The sequence below is a fragment of the Lonchura striata genome, chromosome 5, assembly GCF_046129695.1.
Source record: "Lonchura striata isolate bLonStr1 chromosome 5, bLonStr1.mat, whole genome shotgun sequence".
In the NCBI taxonomy this organism is placed as follows: Eukaryota; Metazoa; Chordata; class Aves; order Passeriformes; family Estrildidae; genus Lonchura; species Lonchura striata.
The window spans coordinates 47,895,341-47,918,953 of record NC_134607.1 but is presented as its reverse complement, the minus strand read 5'-3'; the positions used below and the strand labels follow the sequence as shown (position 1 = coordinate 47,918,953).

The 23,613-nt window shown below is 35.3% G+C and overlaps 1 protein-coding gene across 16 annotated transcripts in view; it reads right to left on the bottom strand.

Moving 5' to 3' along the window:
- NAV3 (neuron navigator 3) overlaps window positions 1-23,613 on the bottom strand; it is a 514,050-nt gene that overhangs the window by 20,288 nt on the left and 470,149 nt on the right. For all 16 annotated transcript variants that reach the window (XM_077783528.1, XM_077783533.1, XM_077783527.1 and 13 more), the window contains 7 exons: window positions 22,364-22,416; window positions 17,770-17,793; window positions 15,612-15,689; window positions 7,341-7,424; window positions 5,565-5,676; window positions 4,103-4,224; window positions 2,125-2,297 (listed from right to left, as the gene is read on the bottom strand). In XM_077783528.1, coding sequence (XP_077639654.1) covers window positions 2,125-2,297; window positions 4,103-4,224; window positions 5,565-5,676; window positions 7,341-7,424; window positions 15,612-15,689; window positions 17,770-17,793; window positions 22,364-22,416 — 646 coding nt within the window. The remainder of the gene's footprint in view (window positions 1-2,124; window positions 2,298-4,102; window positions 4,225-5,564; window positions 5,677-7,340; window positions 7,425-15,611; window positions 15,690-17,769; window positions 17,794-22,363; window positions 22,417-23,613) is intronic.

The window sequence follows — 23,613 nt, the reverse complement described above, 5'->3', positions numbered from 1 at the left end:
AAGGTTCTCTCCCCAAAGCAGTGTCATTACTAAATATCAAAGAACAGAAAAATGCTTGCTGCTGGTGAAACCTATGAGTGAAGAAAGAAACTTATCAAAGATACATGAAAACTATCAAACTGAAAATTAAAAAAGGAAAAAAAGCCCTCTCCAGAAAAAGTGATCAGATTGTTTATGATTTCTCTATGTAACAGTAGTCAGAACTGATGTGTGCTGATTAAACTGTACTCCTGATATTTATAATTTGTTAGGCATCAATATTTTTCTCTGATACAAATATTATACAAATTCAATGTCCTTGAAATTATAGTCTAGAAGATTTTGATCTGTAATGATTTGTGATGGCTGAAGTTTTGCATATAACCTGTCATTTTGTAATGTATGATATATGAAATCGTGTGTTGGCTTTTGTTTCTTTCCCTTGAAGACTGGATTATCATGTGGCATTTATTTCAAGGGAAGAAACCATTATAGTGTAAGAAAAGATTGAAACTGACTGGCTTAGGAACCCACAACTGTCCAGCTCTCCTGTCAGACTGTTTTGCCTCTTTGTATCTTAATCAGAACCACCAGAAGAAAATAAAACCTGAACTTTGGTTTCATTTTTATACTAAGCAGTATTTCCAGTCAATTCAGTAAATGTTATTTGCTCTTTATTACTGTGACTATAAATAGTTAATATTTTCAGAAAAAATTTCAATATGAAAAGTATTTTATGAAAATAAGTATTATTATTGTGATTATTACTGCTAATATAAAAAAAAAAAAAGAAAGAAACAAAGGTCAGCACTTAATTGCCAGAAGGCATGCAAATGCATTTTGGGAAAGAAGATGCAGCACTCTTCAGGTCAGCAGTTGGGTATACAACTCCATGCCCCACACTCAGTTTTACCGGGATCTATGCTTGTAGACCACACGACCGTTTTGCCTTTTCTTTGATGCCCAGACTAGAGATGACCTGCACACACATGTATTAGACAGATGCAATTGGAAGAAAGTAAAGGTAATGGTTTAGAACGTGAGACTCCATCAGGAAAATATATGAAGAAATCATAAGCAAAGGGAAGATGAAATTCATGGCAAATAAAATGCGTGTCAAATAGAAGAAGAAAAATGATGAATATCATTCAAAACATGCACAAATATTTTAAATGTGATTAAAGATCAAGAAAGTCATACACTAGGATTTTTTTTCCCGACTAATATGTTAGAGCTCTTTCTCTGATGTGTCCATACCTGCCTATGCCAAGCAAATAAAAAATGAAATTTTACTTCCATGCATATTCCATTTATTATCTAATAAAACAGTCATGAGACTAGAATTCCTTGAGAAAAATTAATCGTGACCTGATTATTCTCAATTAGGAGAAGGAAAGTAAAGGTAGCATCAGTAGTAGGCATTTTTTGGTTCAAAGGGGTTGATTTCCCTATCTTAACAAGAGGTATGAGTTTAGAAGAACACCAAAAAAAAAAAAAAAAAAAAAGCAGAGGAATATGAATAAGAAAGACCTGGGACTTCTATAAGAACATATCAGATATTCAAAAAATACTGAAGAAATTGGACAGCTGTTGACTCCAACCTGAAACCTTCAGGGTGGTGATTTGAATAAAACATAATAGTAAAATCACACAAAAAATTCAAGCTGATAAAAGAGGGGAAATAGATTAAAAAATATATACATCAGTAGCTACAAAGTAGGTAAAGTAAGAACAGGAGGAATAAGTATATTGTAAAAATTTAAAAAATGTATTTTAGAATTTTCTATTTTTAGAATGTCATGAAAAAAGGAAACAAGGAAACGTTAGCATTTGGCCTTTGCTAAGTGGATACGATAAAATTACTAATGGTGTAGGGAGAGTACAAAATAAGCTTTTGGAAGTTCGGTGATTTGTGGAAGCTAGGTGATTTTGGGTAAAGTCTGTGGAAGGATGAAAGATTATGACTGAATAAAGAATTGCTGCAGAACCAGTGTGTAAAGGGTGATGCTCACGAGAAATCTGGCAAATGGATGGAGCTCAGGATTAAAAGATCACAGCTGTTGACAATAGTTTCTGAACAGCAAATGGCCACGCTGGAGGAGGTCTCCTTCCCAGCTCATGCCATTTGCCGAGAGAGACACTTACGCAGATGCTGACTGGGATGGTTTCATCGATGTTGCTGCACATTCTCCTGAGCTGTGCGGTAATTTAGGTGAGGAAGGAAGGGAGGAATCTGTCAGCTCTTCTATGTCTGAATGTGAGGAAGGAGGTTTGGTGGACTTTTTCTTTCCAAAGGCCTGTTTGAAAGAGCTTCTTAGCTGGAAAACAAATACAGAGCAAGATTATTTTCCTCATCACAGCACCTTGTGTACAGTTCATGTTTTGAAGAGTTAGTTTGAAGATGCCATCCTAGCCACTGCCTGAGGTCAGTATGCAGAAGCAAGGTATTAACATATGCAACACAGTATCTCTACAAACATGATACAGTGCTTTGTTTTGACTTTATTAATCCAGTGCAGTGCAGAAGTAATGCTATGGAAAAAGTGCAGGACTGAGTGGTAGAGCTGTTGGGGAGGGGTGCTCATTTAAAGCCATTAAGCTCCAGTGGAATCCCATTCCCATGGCATTCCCTTCAAAGGGTGGCTTTAAATAACCACTTTGAATCTAGGTACAGGCAGAACTAAATGCTGAAATCAAAAGACAAGTCCAATTTACAGGGTTTGCCAATTTATTTTCCCCATTGAAACTTTGAATGGTCAAAATATAAAAATGCTATGATTTGGATCACAATCAAGAGGATCTAAGTGGGAACATGAGATTTGTCTTGTACTATTGAGAAGAATGTTAGCTGAAAGGTATATACTGTTTGTTGCAGTTTCCTTTAGAGTGATAAGATCTCTGAACGTACAAGCATTGCCTTTTCCCTCTAGAAGCTTGTATCCAGTATTGAAAAGGGACAGAATAGCCAAAGAGCCATTTATTTCAGAAGTCAAGATGACAACAGTTTTGTCTGCAGTTAAAATTAACAACCTCATTTCTTCATACCTTTGTCTAAATACAGAACTTGCCCATCTTAGGAAAAATACGGGTTTTATTTTTATTTTCAGAGGGTTGTTGTGATCAAAACTGTCCAGAACACAACAGATCAGCTGGTTCTTCCATGAAAAACAGGAATTCAAACAGATTATTCTCATGGTATAATTGGAGAATGGGGAGTGTGACCACTGATCTTAATGAGGAATAATATTTAAGTCCTTTCCAGCTTATGATATCTGAAGAGAAAGAAATGGATTTTGGCTACACTCCCCCTTTCTATAGCCTAAACTTTTAAAATTTAATAAAGACAAACTGAGAAGAAATACAGGATAATCTGGTTTTAGAAGGTATAAAAGCCTACTGCCAAAATAAATAGCGATCATGCCAAGATAGGGTTTTTTATAGATGCATGCCAATTTTTCCATGGTTTATATTCACCTCACTTCCTCTAGAGTTCACCTTGCAGAAACATGAAAGAGTGTGGAATTACAAATCAAGGGAATGAAGGCTCATCAGTATTTTAAAACAAATGTTTATGCAGAGAATATTTTTAAAACAATAGTAACATATTTTCTGATTCTTTACTGAAAGAATTTAATACCACATACTCTAACAGTATGTGGTATTTGCATGTTCCGGTTGAGCAACATGTTAATTTCTTTAAACACCATAGTATTTTTAAGTGAGAACTCTTAACTGATTTCAACTCCCTCCATAGCTGGGTAATATATTTGAGTTAAGCTTTTGAACCGAAGTCCAACTGAAGAAAAATCAAACAGGGTTTCAATGTGGTCCAGAGGTGGTTTTAGTCATAACAGCTATTTTAAATTTATGTTGTTGTTTTGTTGTTGTAATTGTTGCTTGTAATTTTGTTTGTTTTAATTACTCTGACTGATGCAAATAAAACCCTGCTGATATTCAATAATTTTTAGTTTGTTGGTAGTGTCACAGTACGGACACACATTAATTTCTTGATATCCATCTGGCCCCACAAGAACATTATAGATGAAATGGACCATTCTGTTACTCAGACACTAGGAAATGACACATTAGCTGAAAGAGAGGCTTAAACCTGATGAGTACTCACCCAGTTTTTCTTTTTCTTTTTTTTGGAATCAGCATCATTACCGCTGCCAATACTGGAATGACTTGTAGCACTATTGATACTGGAAACACTTTCTGAAGAATGTTGCCGCCTTATACGTAAATCTAAAGAAAATAAGTTACTGTGAAATCTGTTTCAATATTACAATAATAATTCTTATATTTATGTAGCATCTGCCTCCTCAAAGGCAGTCTAAATGAACATAAATGGCACTGATGCTTGCAGTGGCTCAGATACAAGCTATTGAAGCCTGTGAGAAACCACATAGGGACTGAGGGGGATGCATACAATTAATCCAATACTTAGGGGCTTCTCCAAACTAAGCTGTTCTTGCCCTGAAGGCAATGACTCTTCACAGTAATCTATGCATGTGTATCCTCATAACTGAGCACATGGATTATTTGACATTTCAGTGCCACGTGTACTACAGTTCTGAGGAGTGTAGATACTAGCCAACTTGTAGCAGCCCTAATCAGTGTTCAGATTCTACCTTCTAATATATCATGATGGAAAGAAACAGGCCGGAGTTCATTAAAAATGAATGAAACAAAATAACCAGGAAATGGAGAGTATTAAAAATGGTTGGTGCAGCTTCTGAGTTTCAATTTCTTAAAATTCTCTGATAACTATATCTTAATCACTGGAAATTATTCTTGCAGAACATGCCCACTAATACCAAGGGAAATTACTTTTTAGATTATTTTCTACTTCCTAGAAATTCACTTTGCTACACTCAAGTCATGCAGTGAAAAGACCTTAAGGCAAAAACCTAAATAATGACCTCTCTAATGGAAGATCAATAACACTCTCAAAAACTAATACCACAATTATTTTTTTCAAGTAATTCCTTTGCTGTTGCTTATCAGCAGGCACTTTTGAAGTACATATTTATCATGCAGTATCGGTCTAACTGCAATGACAAATTAATTTGACATCTGGAATCTGACATCTGCTTTCCTGCACTGATTTAGCACTCCATGAAGGAGCTGAGCTGTTGTCAGTGTGCCTCTTAAAAAACACCCGTTTACAAAGCTGCAATTTTGACTGGATTCTCAAGCTATAACCATGTTATACCATAAGACTTCCCTTGTGTCTGGGAACTTCATTAGTCAATTGCAGGGACATGGTTAACTCTCAATCAAACTCTCAAATCAATTCCTGGCCACTCAGCTCTAGGAAGATAAAGCTCCAGGAACTTTGGCAGACAGGAAACTTGTGCAAGGTTTCCAGCTCTGGAAATACCACAAGTATGCCTACCATTCACTTCAGAATGTGCTTTGCCTTGCAACAGAGTTCCCAAACAACAGAAAAGTAGTGACTTAGGTTTTTTTGGTTTTGTTTTGTTTTGGGTTTTTTTTGTTTGGGTTTTTTGGTTTGTTTGTTTGTTTGTTTGTTTTCCCTCGGGAAAACGTCTGCATTTATTTTGATAATAACAAACCCATACCTTTGTGGGTATGATCGGGGCCATTCAAGGCTCCTTGAATAGCAGCTTGTGCAGCAGAATTCTGGGCTTTCAGCATTTCAATGGTTTCCCTTAGCTCTATAAGCTCAGATTCCTGTGGGAGGAGCAAGGAGAGATCAAAATAATGGCAAAAGAACAATGTTTGTCTAAGCTAAAAGAAAAAATTGCAAGACAAGAGTATTCAAAAATTAAAGATCATGGGACTGTTTGGGTGAACATAAGGGCAACAATCAAAAGAATACATACTTTCTCTCCAAAGATATTGAAGTTAACTAACGTATTGTACATTTACTCTATATAAAGCAACTATGCTATTTTTAAGAAGAAAACATTTTTAATAAGGAGTAATCTAAAATGGGTCTCAGTCGACTATTCAACATAAAATTAAGAAAAGCTCAATGACTTTATTGAAAAAGACAATGAAACCATTTGAAGTACATCCTTTAATATGTGAAGCTACTGTTTAATGGATGAATTAAAAAGATTTAATTTGTTAAATACTAATTTAATTAAAAAGCCCCTGTTCAATAGAAATTGTCCTGCAAGTTGAAGTAAAATTACTCCACTTGAGTGCAGGAAGTTCTGTATTAGAAAGCACAGCTGATTTTTATTAAAAAAATATATTTTATTATTGCTTTTATAAGCAATATTTTATTTTTTATTCCCTGTCCTTCCAGTCTCCTTCCTATAAAGTTAGGGTTGTTTAACGCTATATAATTAGGATTAAAGGAATTTAAACTCAATAATAGAGAAAAGAAGAGAAGGAAAAGAGTAAGTTCTAAATCTTTTGGCAAAGAAACTTGGAGATGATCTGTTTCAATGTCACTGCTTTCCTTTTGGAAAGGAAACATTCTGATGGAATTATACTTTATAAAATAGTTAAAAGTTTTGGTTTTAAGAAAATTCCATTGTGACTGTGCTCTTCTTTTGTCCTCCACATAAGATAAAACAAAAGCAAGCAATACAAATAATTTTCTATCCAGTTCACAGTGAGTCTTGACACATTTCATCTGTTGGTGCTCAACCAGACTTTGAAATGTTATTTTTGTAGACAGATACAGACTCCAGTGGTGACTAGCAGCTCACAGATAAAGTTTCTTTCACATTTTGGGTCAAGGAGGCCTTTCCATTAATAGGACATTGTTCAAAATTCATATGGGTAGAAAGCTGCAGAAGTTCAATCCTGGAAGGAGCTAAGCAGCTCTTAATCCTGAGCTTGGTAAAAGGACTCATTAAATTTCTTTGTATCATGTTTAGAGTATTTTTTCCCCTCATTAGACAAAACAGCACAGTGAAAAAGTGAAAAACCAAATCTTTACTTATGTATAGGATGCCTAACCTTCACTAACTTTCCCAATTAAGCTATTTTTCTCTACTTAAACTTCTCTGTTTCCTGAAATTCTATTGTTCTGGTGGTGCTGGGAGGCCAGAATGAAGCACTGCAGCAGTTTATGATAAGTTTTTGTTACAAGATCTTTCAGTATGGAGTAAACCTGAAGTCACATATTTTAACTGAATTCTGGAAATGAAAGATTTTATCTTCAAATTATTTTATTACACTATCTGTGTAAACCTGATGCTGTATAGCATTCCAGATGCTGCTGGACATTAATGAAAATTTAAGTGCAGCAACCATTAAAGAAAAATCTGTCTTATTGTCACAGATGTCCCTTTTTCCTTTTAGTATTTTTTAAACAAAACTCTAACATAATTTTCTGACTATTTTCTACGGTAAAGCATCTGCTTTGATAAACCTACCTTTTGTTCAGCTGTCATTGTTAGACTTTGCAATCGGCCTGTCATATTTCCCAAGCTTTTTTCAAACGCTGCTACTAGATGAGCCTATGAAAGAAAAACAAGATATGGCAATTTTCCCAGATCTATTTGATTTTTAGAAGTATGTTTTTCCTTCAAGCACATTTTCTCCAACTCTTTAATATTAGTTCAAACTCAGACGGAGGTAAGTTGGATAGATGAATCAGCCAAATGAACCCAGTGCTCCTCAGGCATCTTTAGCCCCCAGTGAGATTAGCCCAGGTATCTTTGCCTGGAAATGAATTATGGATTTAATGCCTGGCTTTAAGTTTACTGATATATTATCCAAAAGTAGTCTTCTCCCAAAGAAAAGTCCAGGAGCAATTATTTTCAATTACTGGACACTTCAAAACAGGAATTCAATCACTTTATCTTGAAAAGCAAATTTTAACTTCAGAAATAAAACACTTCAGAAAACTTCTAGGCTTCAAACAAAAAATACCACAGTTAGTCTTATAAATGTCATTGCTTAGTCCATTATTATTATGTTGATCATATATGTCTGTGTGTGTATAAAATATATTTTGTAAAATATAAATATAATATTTATAATATGTGCAAATATATATAAAATTAAATAAAATCCTGAAAACTGGAAGTCTTATTTCTCAGCATAAGAAGGAATAAAGTTGAAAAAGACAAAAATAGTTTTAAAAAAATAAACCTTCTTTTTCTTTTTTTTTTAACAACCATTATTCCACACTATGCAAGCTAAATTTATACAAATGATACTTCATCAGATCTAACTGGCATTGAGCTTTGTATGGCAAAGAAGTGTAAGTGGTCATAAAAATCCCAGTATGCTAAGCCAGTTTGAACAGCCAAGGGAAAGTAACAATTTAATTTTTAAGGAAGTTCATATAATTCCATCCATTTCTCTCCCAATATTAAAAAGTAAAAGCATAAGGAAATGCTTATTTTCTCATTACCATCTCAAAAGTGGTAATAGACAAAGTCTCCAAACATTGGCACTTGGAAATATAACTCCAGTCCCCCGAATTTATATGCACAAATGGATTAACTGAGCTTCCTAAGTGAGGAAATTTAGTTTTTATTATAGCAGTTCAGGCATACACAGTGCCTGGTAAACTTTTCAGTTGCAGATCTGCATGCTTTTACAAGCATAGTTGAAATAGTTTGAATTTATGTGGTTGTACTGAATACGAGGTATAATCAAGAAAAGACATGGTCCAAAAAGGATTTTGTTCCGCATTTTAGGAGAGGGAAAAGAGCTTTTTGCCACCTTGCTCTGTATATTACCCCTCAAATAGAAGATTACCATATATATAAGAGTGGGCTACTTCAGCATCTCTGCTTCATAGCTGTTATACTGATGAGTGACTTTTTTGTTTTGTAAATAATTTTGGATTGCCATAAATATTTAGGTATCTTGAAAGCATTTTATTTTATTCTTATTAAACTTATGAAAAGTTTACTCCTTGTAAACTACACTATTAGTATACTTAGATGCACTGGATTACTTACAAGTGTAATGGTAAATCGACCTGCTTTCTGCATCTGCAGGGATACCTTTGGGATAACTCTTGTGGTAAAGGACACATACCACAAGGACTAACTCCAGAACAACATGAGACTAGACAAATATGCCATCTCTTAAAGATTAATTAGTAATTGTATATATTCCTATTTCAACATCTATAACTTAGGCTACATTCTTGAAGTTATAATCTTTGATAAAATGAACCTGGCAACCTGTCAATCAATACTACAGCTTTTTGTTTTTACTACTCCATTCCTCTGAGAAAATAAAAATGACTGTTTTTTAAACTTTACTACTTAGCTATATGTTTAAAAAATCCAGATCAATCTATGGTGTTTTATTTCCAAAGATGATGACCACAGACCACCCAGAACACTATCAGAGTCTTTTCATTACTTTTGTTTAAGAGGAAACTAATGTAGCTCACTGTTCCCTGCCTCATAAAAAATCTATGGCTCGGCTGATGGCCCAGGGTTCTGTTTTACTCTGAGAATTACGGTGGGGACTGAGGGCTTGAAAGAGGAATAATTTGTTTAATTATGCATTGCTTCTGTCCTTTTCTAGCAATTAGACTGTAATAACCACAGTACTTTGGTACCAAACTATGCATACTTGTGTAAAGTATTTTCCTATTCCATAGCTACAACTTCATCCTGTATTGTACATTAATAGACAACAAAGAACTTACAGGAAAAATTAAGTACTAAAAAGCAGCATTAAAAATGTCATCAAAGGTCACTGAAACTGTTATTTTCTGACAGCCTTTAGAGAAATGCAGCCATGTCAAAAGGGTTCTTACTAAAATTCAGCCAGTGACAGAGAACATTACCTTCTTGGAATATTATACCAAACTTTTTGCATCATAAATTGAATTGGATTAAGATGATGCATTTTTCCTAACTCATTTCAAATAAAGATGATAAGATCTTGATTTGCTAATAATAAAGAAATGTAATTCAAAGTCCCATTGACCAAAAACTATTCATGAAGAAAACTTTTTAATTGCATTGTTCATTACTTTAAATGTTTATTACAAGACAGCACTCTTCTACTGAAGAATTGATTTTATATTCAGAGTAATAAACTGTTCTGTCTTTCTCCATGGTAGCTAATATTCATTCATCTGTCTAGGGAACTCAGACTGGAAAACTTAAGCAGATTTTCCCTACAGAAATACTATACAACAAAATAAGAACATTTAGTTTGAAAAAAGGCTAAATTATCAGTAAACTTACATGTATCTTGAAGTATAGAAAAAACATATGCATATATAGCTCCCTTTGAGATCAGGTTTTGCATTTAAACAGTTAAATGCAGAATAATTCATAGAACAATTAAAGCAAAGAGAAAGAAGTATCTGAGTCTTTAATAATGTTCACTAGATATTAAAAATTCTAATTAGAAACTTTTTGACACTTAAAAGTTTGATAATTTACCTTTATTGGCTTGCTAATCCTCAGTTTCTGAGGATGAATTAATTTACCTAAAAGTTTCCATTATTTCATTTTTGTAAAAATATTTAGGAATTGTTTTGTTTGTTTTTTTTTTAAGATACAGCCAGTCTCTCACACCTTAGAAATCTCTGTGTTAGATTCGGAAGTTTCATTCATGGCATACACACACCATTGCAATACTTCAAAGAGTAGCCTGAATATTACATGTGCTTTATATAATGCTCATTCTAAAGTAAAAATGTGTCTTCACAATTGAATGCAGTATTTATACCTGAAAAATACATCCTGGAATAAGAGTTAAGTAACTGGGCATTACTTGAAGTATGCCTGCAGCAAAATAGATCCATCATTAACATGACAAACATATTAGACACATAGATATTCAGCTCTTAATCTGTAGATATCCTTCATGTATGAATCAATTTTGACTTCTATTAAGATGTGAAATGCCCACTGCAAATAGTCAAAGAGATGTATGCTTAGGGAATGTCTTCAGTGCTAAGATGACAGATTTTAAACATTTCCTTAGCAAACTATGCCAGCCAGGCAAGCCCCAAATACCTCAGCTCTCAGGTTTACAGCCCATCCTAAACATGACATTCACATATGAAACATCTGTCTTCCAACACACTTTGGGATTTGACCTGTGGCATTCGGCTTTATAAAACAAAGGTAAATAAATAAAGTTCCTCCCACCTGACAGGGCTGAATGAGAGGAGGTGTGAAAGGCCAGAGGAGATCAGGCTGACTGCAAGCAGCAGCTGCAGATCTGGTGACCTTTTCTGTTTGCTGCCTGCTAGCATCTTGTTGCTTGGCTGTAGGATAGAGGTTCAGAGCTGGCCAAACAAGAGCATTAGCCAGCAAACCCCCTCCACTTTCTACTGGCATCCTGGCTCTACTACCGCCTGCAAGCATGCACCCTTCAGCTTTATACAGTACAAAGCTCTGATCAAAGTCCCTCTGAACAGGCTGGGTCAGGATGCTCACTGGAATTTGAGCCCTTGTCAGTCACATATGGAGTTTGCTGGTTGGACATTTTCTTCATGGAAAACAGGCCCTTTCTGAATTAGTATTGAGATTTACCCTTCAGTCACACTGCGACAGATGCCAGGGGTAAAGCAAGAATCTCAGAGAAAATCTGCAAATTAAGCATCCAAATGACAGCTGGACCCAGCTTGAATTTAATCATATGCAGTCAAAGCACTTTGGCCCTTTGGGGTTAATCAAATGAAATAAACTGTTGAAGTCAAGCACAGCACTTGAGTCCAACCAATGAAAACTGAACAAATCAAACTAAATAAAAAAATTTTTAGCAGAGTTTTCAATAATGCCTGAGAAATGCTAGAAGTTCAAATTCACAGATTTTGGTATAAAATAATGTATCAAGCAAAGGCTTGATTAAATAGGTCAAATTTCAACCTATCAGATTTTTAATTACTTATATGCTAATGTCACCAACAGTCCTCTGTGGAGAAGCAAAGAAAGGCAAAAATAGTGTTGAAATGAGCTGAATAAGATGCTCTTTTTCTTCACTTGTGTATAATACTTTTGCTCAGCTCTACAAAGGGAATTTTTTGCTAACAACAAATTCACATTGAGATGAATTATGAGGGAGCAAGATTTCTGACTGTTATCAGTTTCCTTCTCCAGACCACAGCAAGGCATTAAGTGCCGCCTGCTTTCAGTGAAGGTATGGAAATTAGGAGGGGCTTAGGATTAACACCGAGGACTAATGCTAAAATGAATGCATTTGTGGCAAAAGCATCAGAAAGGGCTGAGCATCTTTCTGGTTAGCAAAGGCACCATGAAAGCTACTCAGTTTATACAGCTCCCTGTTGGCCAGAGGTGGATGTCTTGACAGAGAAGATAGGCGGTGATCAAACTTTCCTGAATTAAACTCAATGTTTGTTCAAGTTTCAGCCTTACTGACAAGAAAGTATGACTCAAAAGGAGGGTCACAGTAGTATAATCCATGTAGAGATTTGACTTCTTCTCTGAGAATAAATTCCAGATTTTGTGATTAGGAATATTTCTCCCTTAAAAGGCAGTGACTGGTGAAATATGTCTCTTAGACTACAAAATAAATGATAAATAGATACATGAAAGGAACGTACTGCTAAGGCAGTACAAGTTTATGAAATCTTGAAAGCCATCTAGGGTTTCCATAGGATTACCAAGTTAAATCATTTGCTAAAAACTCTGAATTTTTATGAAAAGTACTTAATATCTGGCACTTAGACTTCAATTTGTAAGTAGACTAAATTTCAGTGGTTCTATCACAATTAAATAGTTGAATATACTCTCTGCTTTCAAACTGGATTTTATTTCTGATATTTAAGAGATACTTTGTAGACTTTCTTCTCATAAAGTGCTTGGAGGACTGACAGAAGAAGTGCTAAAACATTTAAGCAGCCTCTTTTGACATTGTTTAGATTTGTGTGGAAGTTTTAATACTTTACAAGTTCTGTACCAGAAACAGCAGAGAATGAACTCAGCACCAGGTTTATTGTGAAATACTTTTCAATATTTTGGTTTTGTAAAATATGTATCTCATGAGAACATCCTGCCAAAAAATATTTACTCCCAATATGCAGTAATATCTACTTTTCTTTAAAGATGGTATTCATTGTGAATATAACTTTGTTCATGCCTGGGGATTTTGAAGCCTCTACATTTCGTGCTCCTGAAAAAAATTTAATTTTGAAGGAATTTCTACATTTTGAGGATTTGGCAAGAGGAAGGATTTCTCTTAGATAATTTAAAAACACATGTACAAAATGGATCAGCCTTAGGGTTCCTTACAGGTTTAGAGTTTAAAGAATATCTTCATGGAGTTGGATTAGAAGGTGTGTAACAGTCAAAAGAACATAGCAATTAAATTAACCAAATGTGGTACTTCTGGACAGCAAAAACAGATGTCTATGCATATATTTTTAGCCATCCTATTGAAAATGTTGTCTTTAACTTAGATCTGTAGAGAACCATTCTTGCTAGCTGTTCAGAAGCCCAGAGGCAGTATATAGGAACAGATTCCCAATAGTCCAGTTTGATTTATACAGATCAACCCAAATTTATTTCCTACCCATGCAGCTGATTTAGTTTGAATGAAAACCAAGCCAAAATACCCATATTTAACTTGACTCTGTTTCTTTGAATTATGGATCAAATCTAATTATAGTGTGGAGCTGGCTTTGCCAATTTGTCTAGAATAAGTAATGTTATTAGAAACCATCCCATATGGCATTTATTTAATAGACATGTTGGCCACAGGTATAGTGAAGGACTTCTAAATAAGACTGAGGAGAGATTGGACACAGTTTGTCCAAACAAACAAAAAATGGCTTCATTTCCTCGGCTGCAGAGAATGCTCTGACATCCTCACCTTATTGCATTTTTTGCTGTATTATAGACTATAGCGCTTCTGGATTGACTGAAAAGTGATGGAGACTGAGTAATCTTTCAACTCTCCCTTTCAACACAGCAGGTAGAAAGAATATGCTGGTGTTTTCTGTTCTGAGCCAGGGGAAGGAGAGAAGGAAAAACTGTTTTTCTACCTGTAGAGTAAAAAGAGGCATGGTACCAGGGGTCTGAATTATCACCTGAAACAGGCACTGAGCACAGGTCCACCAAAGGCAAACAATTTAGTTTAACTGGAATGACACCTCTTCATGATTCTAAAGAATCATGAAAGGGTTTGGTTTGGGAGGGATCTTTAATGATCATCTAGTCCAACTTCTGACTGTGGCAGACACATCTTTCATTAAATCAGGGGCTTGTTGGAATCAAGATAACTGCTCTGGATCACACTAGGGCATTCAGAGTAGATGTGGGCATGTCTGTGATTGTGCTGCATCACAAGCCCAGCCAGGGATCACCATCCTGTGCTCCTGCAGAGAACAACAGACTCAACAGCAAACACACCTACCCAAAGCATGCTATTTTAGCTCTTCTCATCTTTATAAATCTCTTGTGTTTATAGAGATGAGCTCTTCTAACCTCTATAAACCCTCTCAGTGTGGGTTTTAGTTTGTTGCTCTCAGGATAGGTAAATGAAGAACTGCCCAAACCGGTAATGATGAAGGTCAGTGTCTAAAACATGTGAATAAAGGAACCCCATACCCAATATAGATACTCTGGTTATTCTAGCTATACATTCTCAAATAAAAAAAATCCAACCCGGAATCCAGATTTTGAATTTACAAACATCACAATGCCTTACATCATCTGATTTACAAGTTCAGTCCCAATACTCAGAAGAGTCTGGCAACCTCCACTGTTACAGATGTACAAATACCCACAGGAACTCTGCAACCATCTGAACAGAGAAGAAAGTGCTAAGCATAGCTTTTCCACATTTTCACATGTTGAAGTCACACACAAACAAGCAGATTTCACAGAGCTAGAGATTATTTTCTCACAACATGAAATAATTTCTTTAAAATCAGCAGGTATTTATAAATCTAAATATTCAGTACAACTACTCTTCAAAGAAAGACATTCCATCAGCTGCCCAAGATATCAGGAAAGTGATTTTTTGAACTGCAAAATGATACATTCTTCTAACTGCATCTCAGATTTCCCTCACAGTAGTTACAATAATTATAGCCTAAACTGCATTTAAAAATCACAATACTAGATTGTTCAGTAACTTCACCTGAAATCACATCAACCAGAAAGGATTGTAGCTCACATTCTGTATCTGGCATTATTTTCAGATAACACATTCCATAACTCATATTACCAATATATGTCAATTGGAAAGAACACCAGGAAGCTCTCTGTGAAATAGCCCAGTTTTAATTAGTTATATAACAGCAGTGCTTTTGTAGCATATAAATCCTATATACACTTGTACACTGTGCTTCCCTTCACACATGACTGCATTTTGCAGGGTTTGCCTTTGTAAAATGAAACACTAATGAATTCTATTAGAATATGCAAATCATGCCTTTCTTTGGTTGTGTCTCCTTACTTTTTGGCCATTTTTTTATAATTGATTCTGAGAAAAGGGTGAAACTGAACAGGATAGGACTATCATATTTAAAGCATGGAAACTCTCTATTTCCACTGTCTACTTTCCACTTCCACAAGATTACTTTTTCTTGAAGCTGAGACAATATAGAAATTCATTAACTTGGGAAAAAAAAACCAAAAAACCCTAAATAAATAAATAGTAAATGTCTCCAGGACTATGTGTTGAGTAAGAGTATGATAATGTATTTGCTGATACTACTTATCATCACAAGCAAAAATACTTACATTTGCTGAAAGTTGAGAAGTAAGGGTAGCAACTTTCTCCTGTGATGCAACCAACTCTCTTCGTAGCTTCTGAATTTGCTAGAGAAACAACAGACTGCTGTCAGTATTTCCCCCATGTTCTTGTTGTGGTTATTTTACAAGTTTTCTTGAGAGACAACCAATAGTTTTATGATGTCTTAGATTCAGATTTTAATCTCAGAACTATCCAGAACTACAAATTATTAAAGGTTGTCTCCCAGTGTCGCCCCAACTGTTTTCTAGCATTTAACCAGTGTATGAACCAGGATTCCAGTTAAGGGAGCACATATGGACAAATGCTTAATAGATTTGTATGTATTATCCTTTTTTGCAAGAGAAATGCCATGGGTTTTTACCAAGTCCCCCAAGTCCCAAACATATGCTTAGTGTAATCATGGAGAGCCGTGCTAGATCTGGCCTAAGATTTTGAAACATGAGTGCATTTGGGTGACGTTCACTGTGCCTGACTGTAGACATGATGCAACCAACATATGTTGAATGTCTACATTAGACTAACATAACATGACAGTATTTTTTTTCTCTAAAACATGCTTTCTACAGTCCCTGAAATTCAAACATGCAACCTCTTTAAATCTTATACAGTATACAAAACCTTGCTTGCCAACTTAAAAAAAAAAAATGTAGTTTTAAATGTGCTTGTTGACATGAAAATAAATTTAAGACTCTTTTATTCTTTAGTGAAAAATAGAATCCTTGAGAAAAATATCTGTTTCTATTTCAGCTGAGGTAGACACCTAACATGAAGCATGCAAATAATTTTTTGAGATCTTACAGGGACTTCTGGGCACTGTATTGAAATCTAGCACAGCATGGAGTTTCACTTTGAAGAGCCTTTCATATTCAGACATAAATTATTCCAGACTAGAGAATTAAAATGGGTAAAACCAGCCTAGGAAAGGGAACATTTACAGTAACTAGTAAAGACACTTGTAGTACTTTAGTTTTATGACTCCCATGAAAACAACAAGAAATATTGCACAATCAACATGAACATGTTCCTGTACTTCTGTAACACAAAAATTGCTCAGTCATTTACACTAACTCAGTGCAACAGGGGCAGATTATCAAGCTGCTCTCCATCCTGAACTGACCCTTTTATTTTTCAAAGTCTTCTTTTTGTTTTTTAAATGCAGTTGTTTGACATTCCAGCTTAAGCTACACTTTCATCGTGTTCTTGCAAATTCACAAAGGTAGGTCTCATGAAGTGCTGTTCAACATCTCCCATAAGAGCATATATATTGTCTATATAAAAGGCAATAAAATGAGGAATTGGAATTTACACTACTGAGCTATAGCATGCCTCTTTAGCTCCTTTGTTTTAACTTACAGAAATGTGAGCTTAGATGAATTTACATTGAAATATACTGCAGCAAGGAGGGAAAGATATGTTTATTTGATCAATTTCCTCAAGATATCTTTTTGTTGACTTTTTCTTTGATGAGAATAGTAAAAATAAGGGCAGCATAAATGCAGAAATTGGAAGGCATGTAGCTCTGGTGGTGTATTTTATTGCAGCTACTCTTTGGTGCCCTTTTAATACAAACAAGACTTCATTTTGAGAAAGGCTGTAATTGTATCCAGCTGCTGACCCAGGCTTGTCACCCATTCTTATACACTGTGAGGAGAAAGAAACTATTTTCCATGTCAAATTTGATTTATATCTGAAATCAATCTGCATTGCTCTGAAATCCATCAAAGTGGTCAGTTTCAGAAATTTAATATAATTCAAAATGTGAGGGAGAGAAGTTCAAAGCAATCATTTGAAGTATTTTTCTCCTGAAAGGCAGCACCTTACTTTAAATTGCATAATCCCTTAGATCCTGCACAGAGTGGTATTAAGTCTGAAATCAGACCTATCTCAACTCCTCTACTCAACGCCCAGTTCTCACTGATTCTTTTCATCTTTTCAGAATGACAGCCAGGAGGTTTTCTTCAGCACAATGCGAAGAAAACACCTTCTAGTTAACTAAAAGCTGCACCAGGTTTCCACCAATACATCTTAAATGTGATGCAAAGACACTTTCCCCACACACTGTGCAGTTTAGCCAAAGCAGGTAAACAATATGATATAAAAAATGTAAGGCAATACAGAAGTATAAAAATGAATTAAAGTTCTTACCTCTGAATGTGCCTTTTCTTCTGCCTGGAAGAAAACAAAGGAGAAATGGCTTAGAATCAGTGTGCAACATAATTGTGGTAATAGAACATAAAAGCCAGCCACACTGAAGTGAAATGAATAACTTCACGCATCCATTACGTTTAAGGAACATATCCAGTAAAAACAATAAATGGAACTCTTCAACTTGCTTGGCAAAGCTCCAGCTGAAACCCCAAAGAGCATGCCAGTGTACTTGACAAAATGAAATGGAGAGAAAGGGAGAGTAGGAGCACAACTGCAGAAACTGCAGCTACATTTCTAAGATACAAACAAAAATTGACTATGCTCTCACTGCATGGGCATTAGCCTGACACAAAAAAACTGTTTATGCTGCAATGATTATTAGGGCTCCTGGATTTATATTTGTTTTACTGCATACCAAGACATGTTCCTAATATGATAATAAGTAATCCCTGATACAAGAAGTTGACAGCATACCTGTAAAACATACATTGGTAAAGGTGAGGGGAACTTGCATTTTAATGTAATTTCTTCCATACAGAGTACTAGCAAAAATATTAAGGGCTATCAAGGCATGTTGAAGTTTTCAATTAAACTTGGTAATATTTAATAACTGTCCACATTGCAATGTATTGTGTCATATATTGAAACTTTTTAATCAGCAGCCTTTTTCAACAAGCTAAGAAACTATACCACTACAAGGCAAACCTTGAAAGTCATTCAGTTTCTAAGCATTGGATCAGTCCTATTCAGGAGGCATTTGGTGCACAGATAAATCTTGCTTCAGTGGGATTCTGATGGAAAAGAATGACATGCCACGAGAAAGGAACTCTTTCATAATATAAAAAAAGAACCAGTTAATGTACTGGAAATCAATGCACCCCATGGTCCGAAGTGGCCCATGTTCAGAGAAGTAGTGTACATTATCTGGAAGAGAAGTAAGCAGTAGAAGAAAAATGTAGGTAGAGCAACTAACCTGTAAATAACATTAGAAACACTAAGAAAACCCAAGGTAAGGGTTCATAAGTTCTCTGGCATTGGACTGTCTTATTCTGTGTTATTACAAATTAGTATAGCTGACTTTTAGCCTGTATTAGGCATTAATTTTGGGCTGTAAGGATTTTAATGATTTATAATAGAAATTTATAATAGAAAATGCTTTACCTTGCATAAGGGGAGAATACTTCTGGAAAATGCCTCTTTCCATACATGCTTATCATTTAACGGTCCTAAACAGATTATGATGCTATGATATACACCTTGGCAACATGTAGAAATGCTTTTGGCTGAAACTACTCTAATACCTGATAATAATACTCTAATACCTCACTATGTGAAGATGATTTAGTATAATGATTTTTTTCCCATCACAGATGTGACATACTACCTTTTGGATCAATGTTTACTAAACAGAGATCTGCCTCTAGAAAAAAAAATATTCTATTCCCATTATTGTTATATCAAATACTAAATGCATGGAGGGTCACGAAGGGATTGAATTGACAATGTCCCCATATGATTTCTTCTGTGACAACAAAAGCAAAAAATTAGGGTTGGTGACTTTTTCCTAAAACTGCCATGTGGGGACATGGTCTTGTCCTTGGAACACCAAACCTGTTGATGAAGCCATTGCTACATGCCCTTACGAGAAAATTCCCTCAATGCACAAGGAAGTGTTGCCTCTCCCCGAGTTCAGAGAGGTGGCTCTCACAAGCTAAATTTTGTGCGCAGTGAAGGAAGCAAATGAAAAAGACCAGGATTTTGGACATACTTAAAAAAAAGAGAATCTGACAACCAAATACATCTCAGTAGTTTTTAAGTTCATGCTCATCACACAATTGTAACCCAGGACTCAGCTATTGTTCCAATAGGCTCTAAAAGGCAAAAAATTCTTTTTCTCACCCTACTTCTCCATTATATACATGCATCCCATCCTTGCAAGGATTAGTTTTTCTTTGTTTGAAGTCTTAGAATATTAGGGTACAAATGACATGTCCTTACACAACTCCACTGAGCATGGCTTAGCACAATCAATGAAGCCTAGGGAGTCAAAGTGTAGCTAATGCTGAGAGCCAGTGCAGAAAATTGGCAATTAACTAAATATGTGAACATTTAAGTGTTTCAACCTACTGAGCAGGAGGAGATTGAAACAGGAGACAACCTATCATAATTTTTTCAATTACTCACAGGTCAAAATGTATTCACCTCCAAAACTGAATCAGTTTACTACATCTGCTTACATGGTATATTTTTCTGTGAAACAAAATGGATGTCTCTGTACATGCAAATCTCTACAAGCTAAACTTCCAATCTATGCAAGTTAAGTCCCAAAAACCCAAATACAAGTCAAGAAGAAAGCCAATATATACAGAAAAGTAGTGAATGCAGAACTTCTGCATCGTTGGACTTATTCAATGTCAGAAAATAATGAAATGGCTCTTCTGAATCTCATATTCTAATTCTCAGAGAAACAATCTTCAGAGAATAACTTGAAGATTTTCAACTATCCTCTGGTAATTATACACAAAGGTCTTGATCTTTTGGTACTTTGAATTTCTCCAGGGATTAGGTCACAGAAAACACTAGCACGAAAGCTTAAGACAATGCTTGAGAAATCAAATAAATACATTTAATTGAGATAACCCTGTGAAGCTATCCCATTGCTCTCTTCACTCAACTGGTGTGATACTAAGTGTTACACTTTTCAGGTTTCTACTCCACTTGTGCATCATATTTTGATTAATTGCTGAAAAGTTTAAACTGCTTTCAAAGACGGCTCAAGCAGAAGAAATTCAGATCAAAAATCTCTATTTTGGACCTTTTCAGATTTTCCCGCAGCTTCCATTATCTTGCCTACACAATCTATTAATTAAAGAGTGGGGCTCAGCTGCAATGTGAATTCACAGGCAGATCTTTACAGTAGGAACCTGGGTAAACAGTTTAAAGTTTATTTTGCAGGGAAAATACCACTCTTTACTATCATGGGGTTTAGTTAATATTTCCAAGATACTCTGTTGAAATATAAAAGGTTATATAAATAGTAAGTATTAGTAAATTCTTGCTACATTACACAATATCAGAACACAGATATTTCAGAGTTACTCACTGGGTGCTGAAAGCATCCTGTGTCACTTTATAGCTTGATTTTTTTTCATCTATCAGTTTCTTCTAAATTTTTGACATTTTTCTAAAATTTGACATCAAAGTTTGAATTATAGTTTTTGACACACTTCCCCATGCAAACTAATAGCCTGTCTCATAAACAAGGAAATAGTTCTAAAGATTTTTTTCAACCACCAAAACATCAGCGAGAAGCTTAACTCTGAATGTAAGTCATGCATCACATGTAGCCAGCCTGTATAAACATTCTACACCTCCCACCTTCACCTCCCCTCTCCTGCTTCCAAATAATTCAGGACTGGTCTGGACTGGCATGACTTGCAACTTAAGCAGTTTAAGGCTTGCAGAACCCTAAGGCTTGTGCACTTGATGTTTTAGACGTGCCCTTGTATGAACTTTTTTAGGATTAAACAAAGCTAGGAGAGGTACCATGGTGCATGAATACAACATACTTTCCAAGCTAACATGAGTTTAGCATTGAGACAGAGCTACCATGTGCTACAAAAGCATTGATCTGCAGGAGCTTGGTATTCCTAGGCAAGAACTGGTGCTGGCTCTGGGTAGATGAGTCCATCTCTGGAATACCAGCTGACACTATTCAACAGCTGGACATATAGAAAGGATACACACTATTCACGAATGTGTGGGAGGAAAGCAGGTAAGTGGGTTGTTCTCCTGTGAGAAGGGGTTCCTGCAGCATGTAACTACAGTTAAGGAGGATGTTTTAAAGAAACTGCAAGGGAATGTCCAAACGTGTTCAACTGCTCTCTATGGATGATTTCTTGTTAGTAGAACAACTGAAGCAATAAATGATGCGAAATTATATATAAAAAATCCCCATAAGATAAATTCCAAAAAACCCAATAAAATAACAAAATAGAGGAAAAAAATCTATCCTAGAAAAACTTCTTGAGATAGAAACAGATATTACTTAATCTACTACTTAATCTAAGTAACAATGATTAAACTTTTAGAAAGTTATCATCTTTTCTTTGTAAATAATATCTAAATGCTGCTACTTCCAAGAAAAATCAGTAGACACTTCAACATCAAATTACACCTCCCTTACACTATATGGCAGTCATGTGGTTTTCAAAAAGTTTACCTCAAACAGTGCCAGGATAGAAATAATTTTCTAAGTTATGCACTACCTGAAGGTAAGTAGAATGACTCAAATTGGTCAACTACAATGGCATAAGGACCCCCATAAAAGAGACACTCTTAGACTTTCACCTTCTTTTTAGCTTTCAGAATGTATACTGGATGATTTTAAACATTAATAAGACATTAACATAAAAAGGTGAAAATAGTAGTTTTCTAAAATAGTATTCAGTAGTACAAAGCTGAAAATAAAAATTCCTACTTTATTGCAGTAAAATTCTAATTCTCCTAGATCTCATAGTACTGAAATTTTCATGAACAACGAACAAGAACAGAGGCAGGACAAACTTTTTTCTAAAATATCAATACTCACCGTAGAGTAGAGAGAGGATGTGCTGGAGACAAGTGATAATGAGGACCCATGTACTTTAAGAAAAGGAAAATAACATGAAATATTGACAAAAGCATAAAACCTCCCCCATGTATCTCAGTAAGTAAATGAATTTTTAAAACGAGAACCAATTTTCCACAAAGAGCAATTATAAGCTATCAGTATAGAATAGCTTTTGATAGATTTTCCTGCATTTAGAAAGATTGTCCTACACAGAAAAACATTTTCCTGTATATGGAGCAGGTGAGCAAGAGAATGAAATTTTATGTAATTATCAGCAAACCAAGCATCACTTTTGTTGCTTTGACAAGAAATCACTTGATAAATACACTCTTCAGAGAAACCAGAAATTGAGCTGTTTAAACCCCTTTCCTAAGCTCAGCAAATGATTTTAGTAAGAGTCTATGCTTTGGAAAACAGTTCATATTCCATGGGATGAGCTCCCAAGCTTTCCTCAGAAATGCTGACCTGTGGAGTTGTAGTCAATGGGAAAGGGTAACTATGAGGGATAGTGACCTATTTCCCCTAATCCTTGGTGGAATCAGCTTCAAGAGCATTGAGTGAAATGTTGCAGGGCTGCACTTTAAGAAATGGGGTTCCTGGCCTACCTGGAAATGGCAAATGAAAATAAAACTGTAAAAAAAATTGCCCCTTCTGCTTCTGATGACTCTCCTGAGGAAGGCAATACCCACAGTTAATTTCAAAGAAGATAATTTATTTCATTACCTCTTTTTATTTTTATTTCATAAGAATTTTTTAAATGTTTATCATTTGCCAGGGTTTGATAAAAACAAAAGTTTTGCTTTTATAGCTACCTGTCTGCAAAAACAGATACTACAAGAATACCTGGACTAGCCAAATGGACTTTAAATCTAGTTTTGTATTTATAGAAATGTGGTACACTGACCTTGAAATAGAGTGGCTTCCAAAGTATGTTTTATTTTCAGTCTCTGGCTTAAATGTCTGAGCTAAACTGTCATTCTGCATTCATATACAGTGGCTCCATGTATTACCTCACTTGTTTCACTTTAACCTTCCTCAGAGCTCCTATCTTAAAATACATTTGACCTTCTAACAGCATCATTTCATGTTAATCTCTAATGATCGTAAACTGCTGAAAACTGTTTATTACTGCTGCATTGACTTTCATTTACTCAGGTTATCCACTCCAGCTGGATATGACACATAACCAATGAAAAAGCTTTCATCAAACCCACTGGTGGCCCATTACT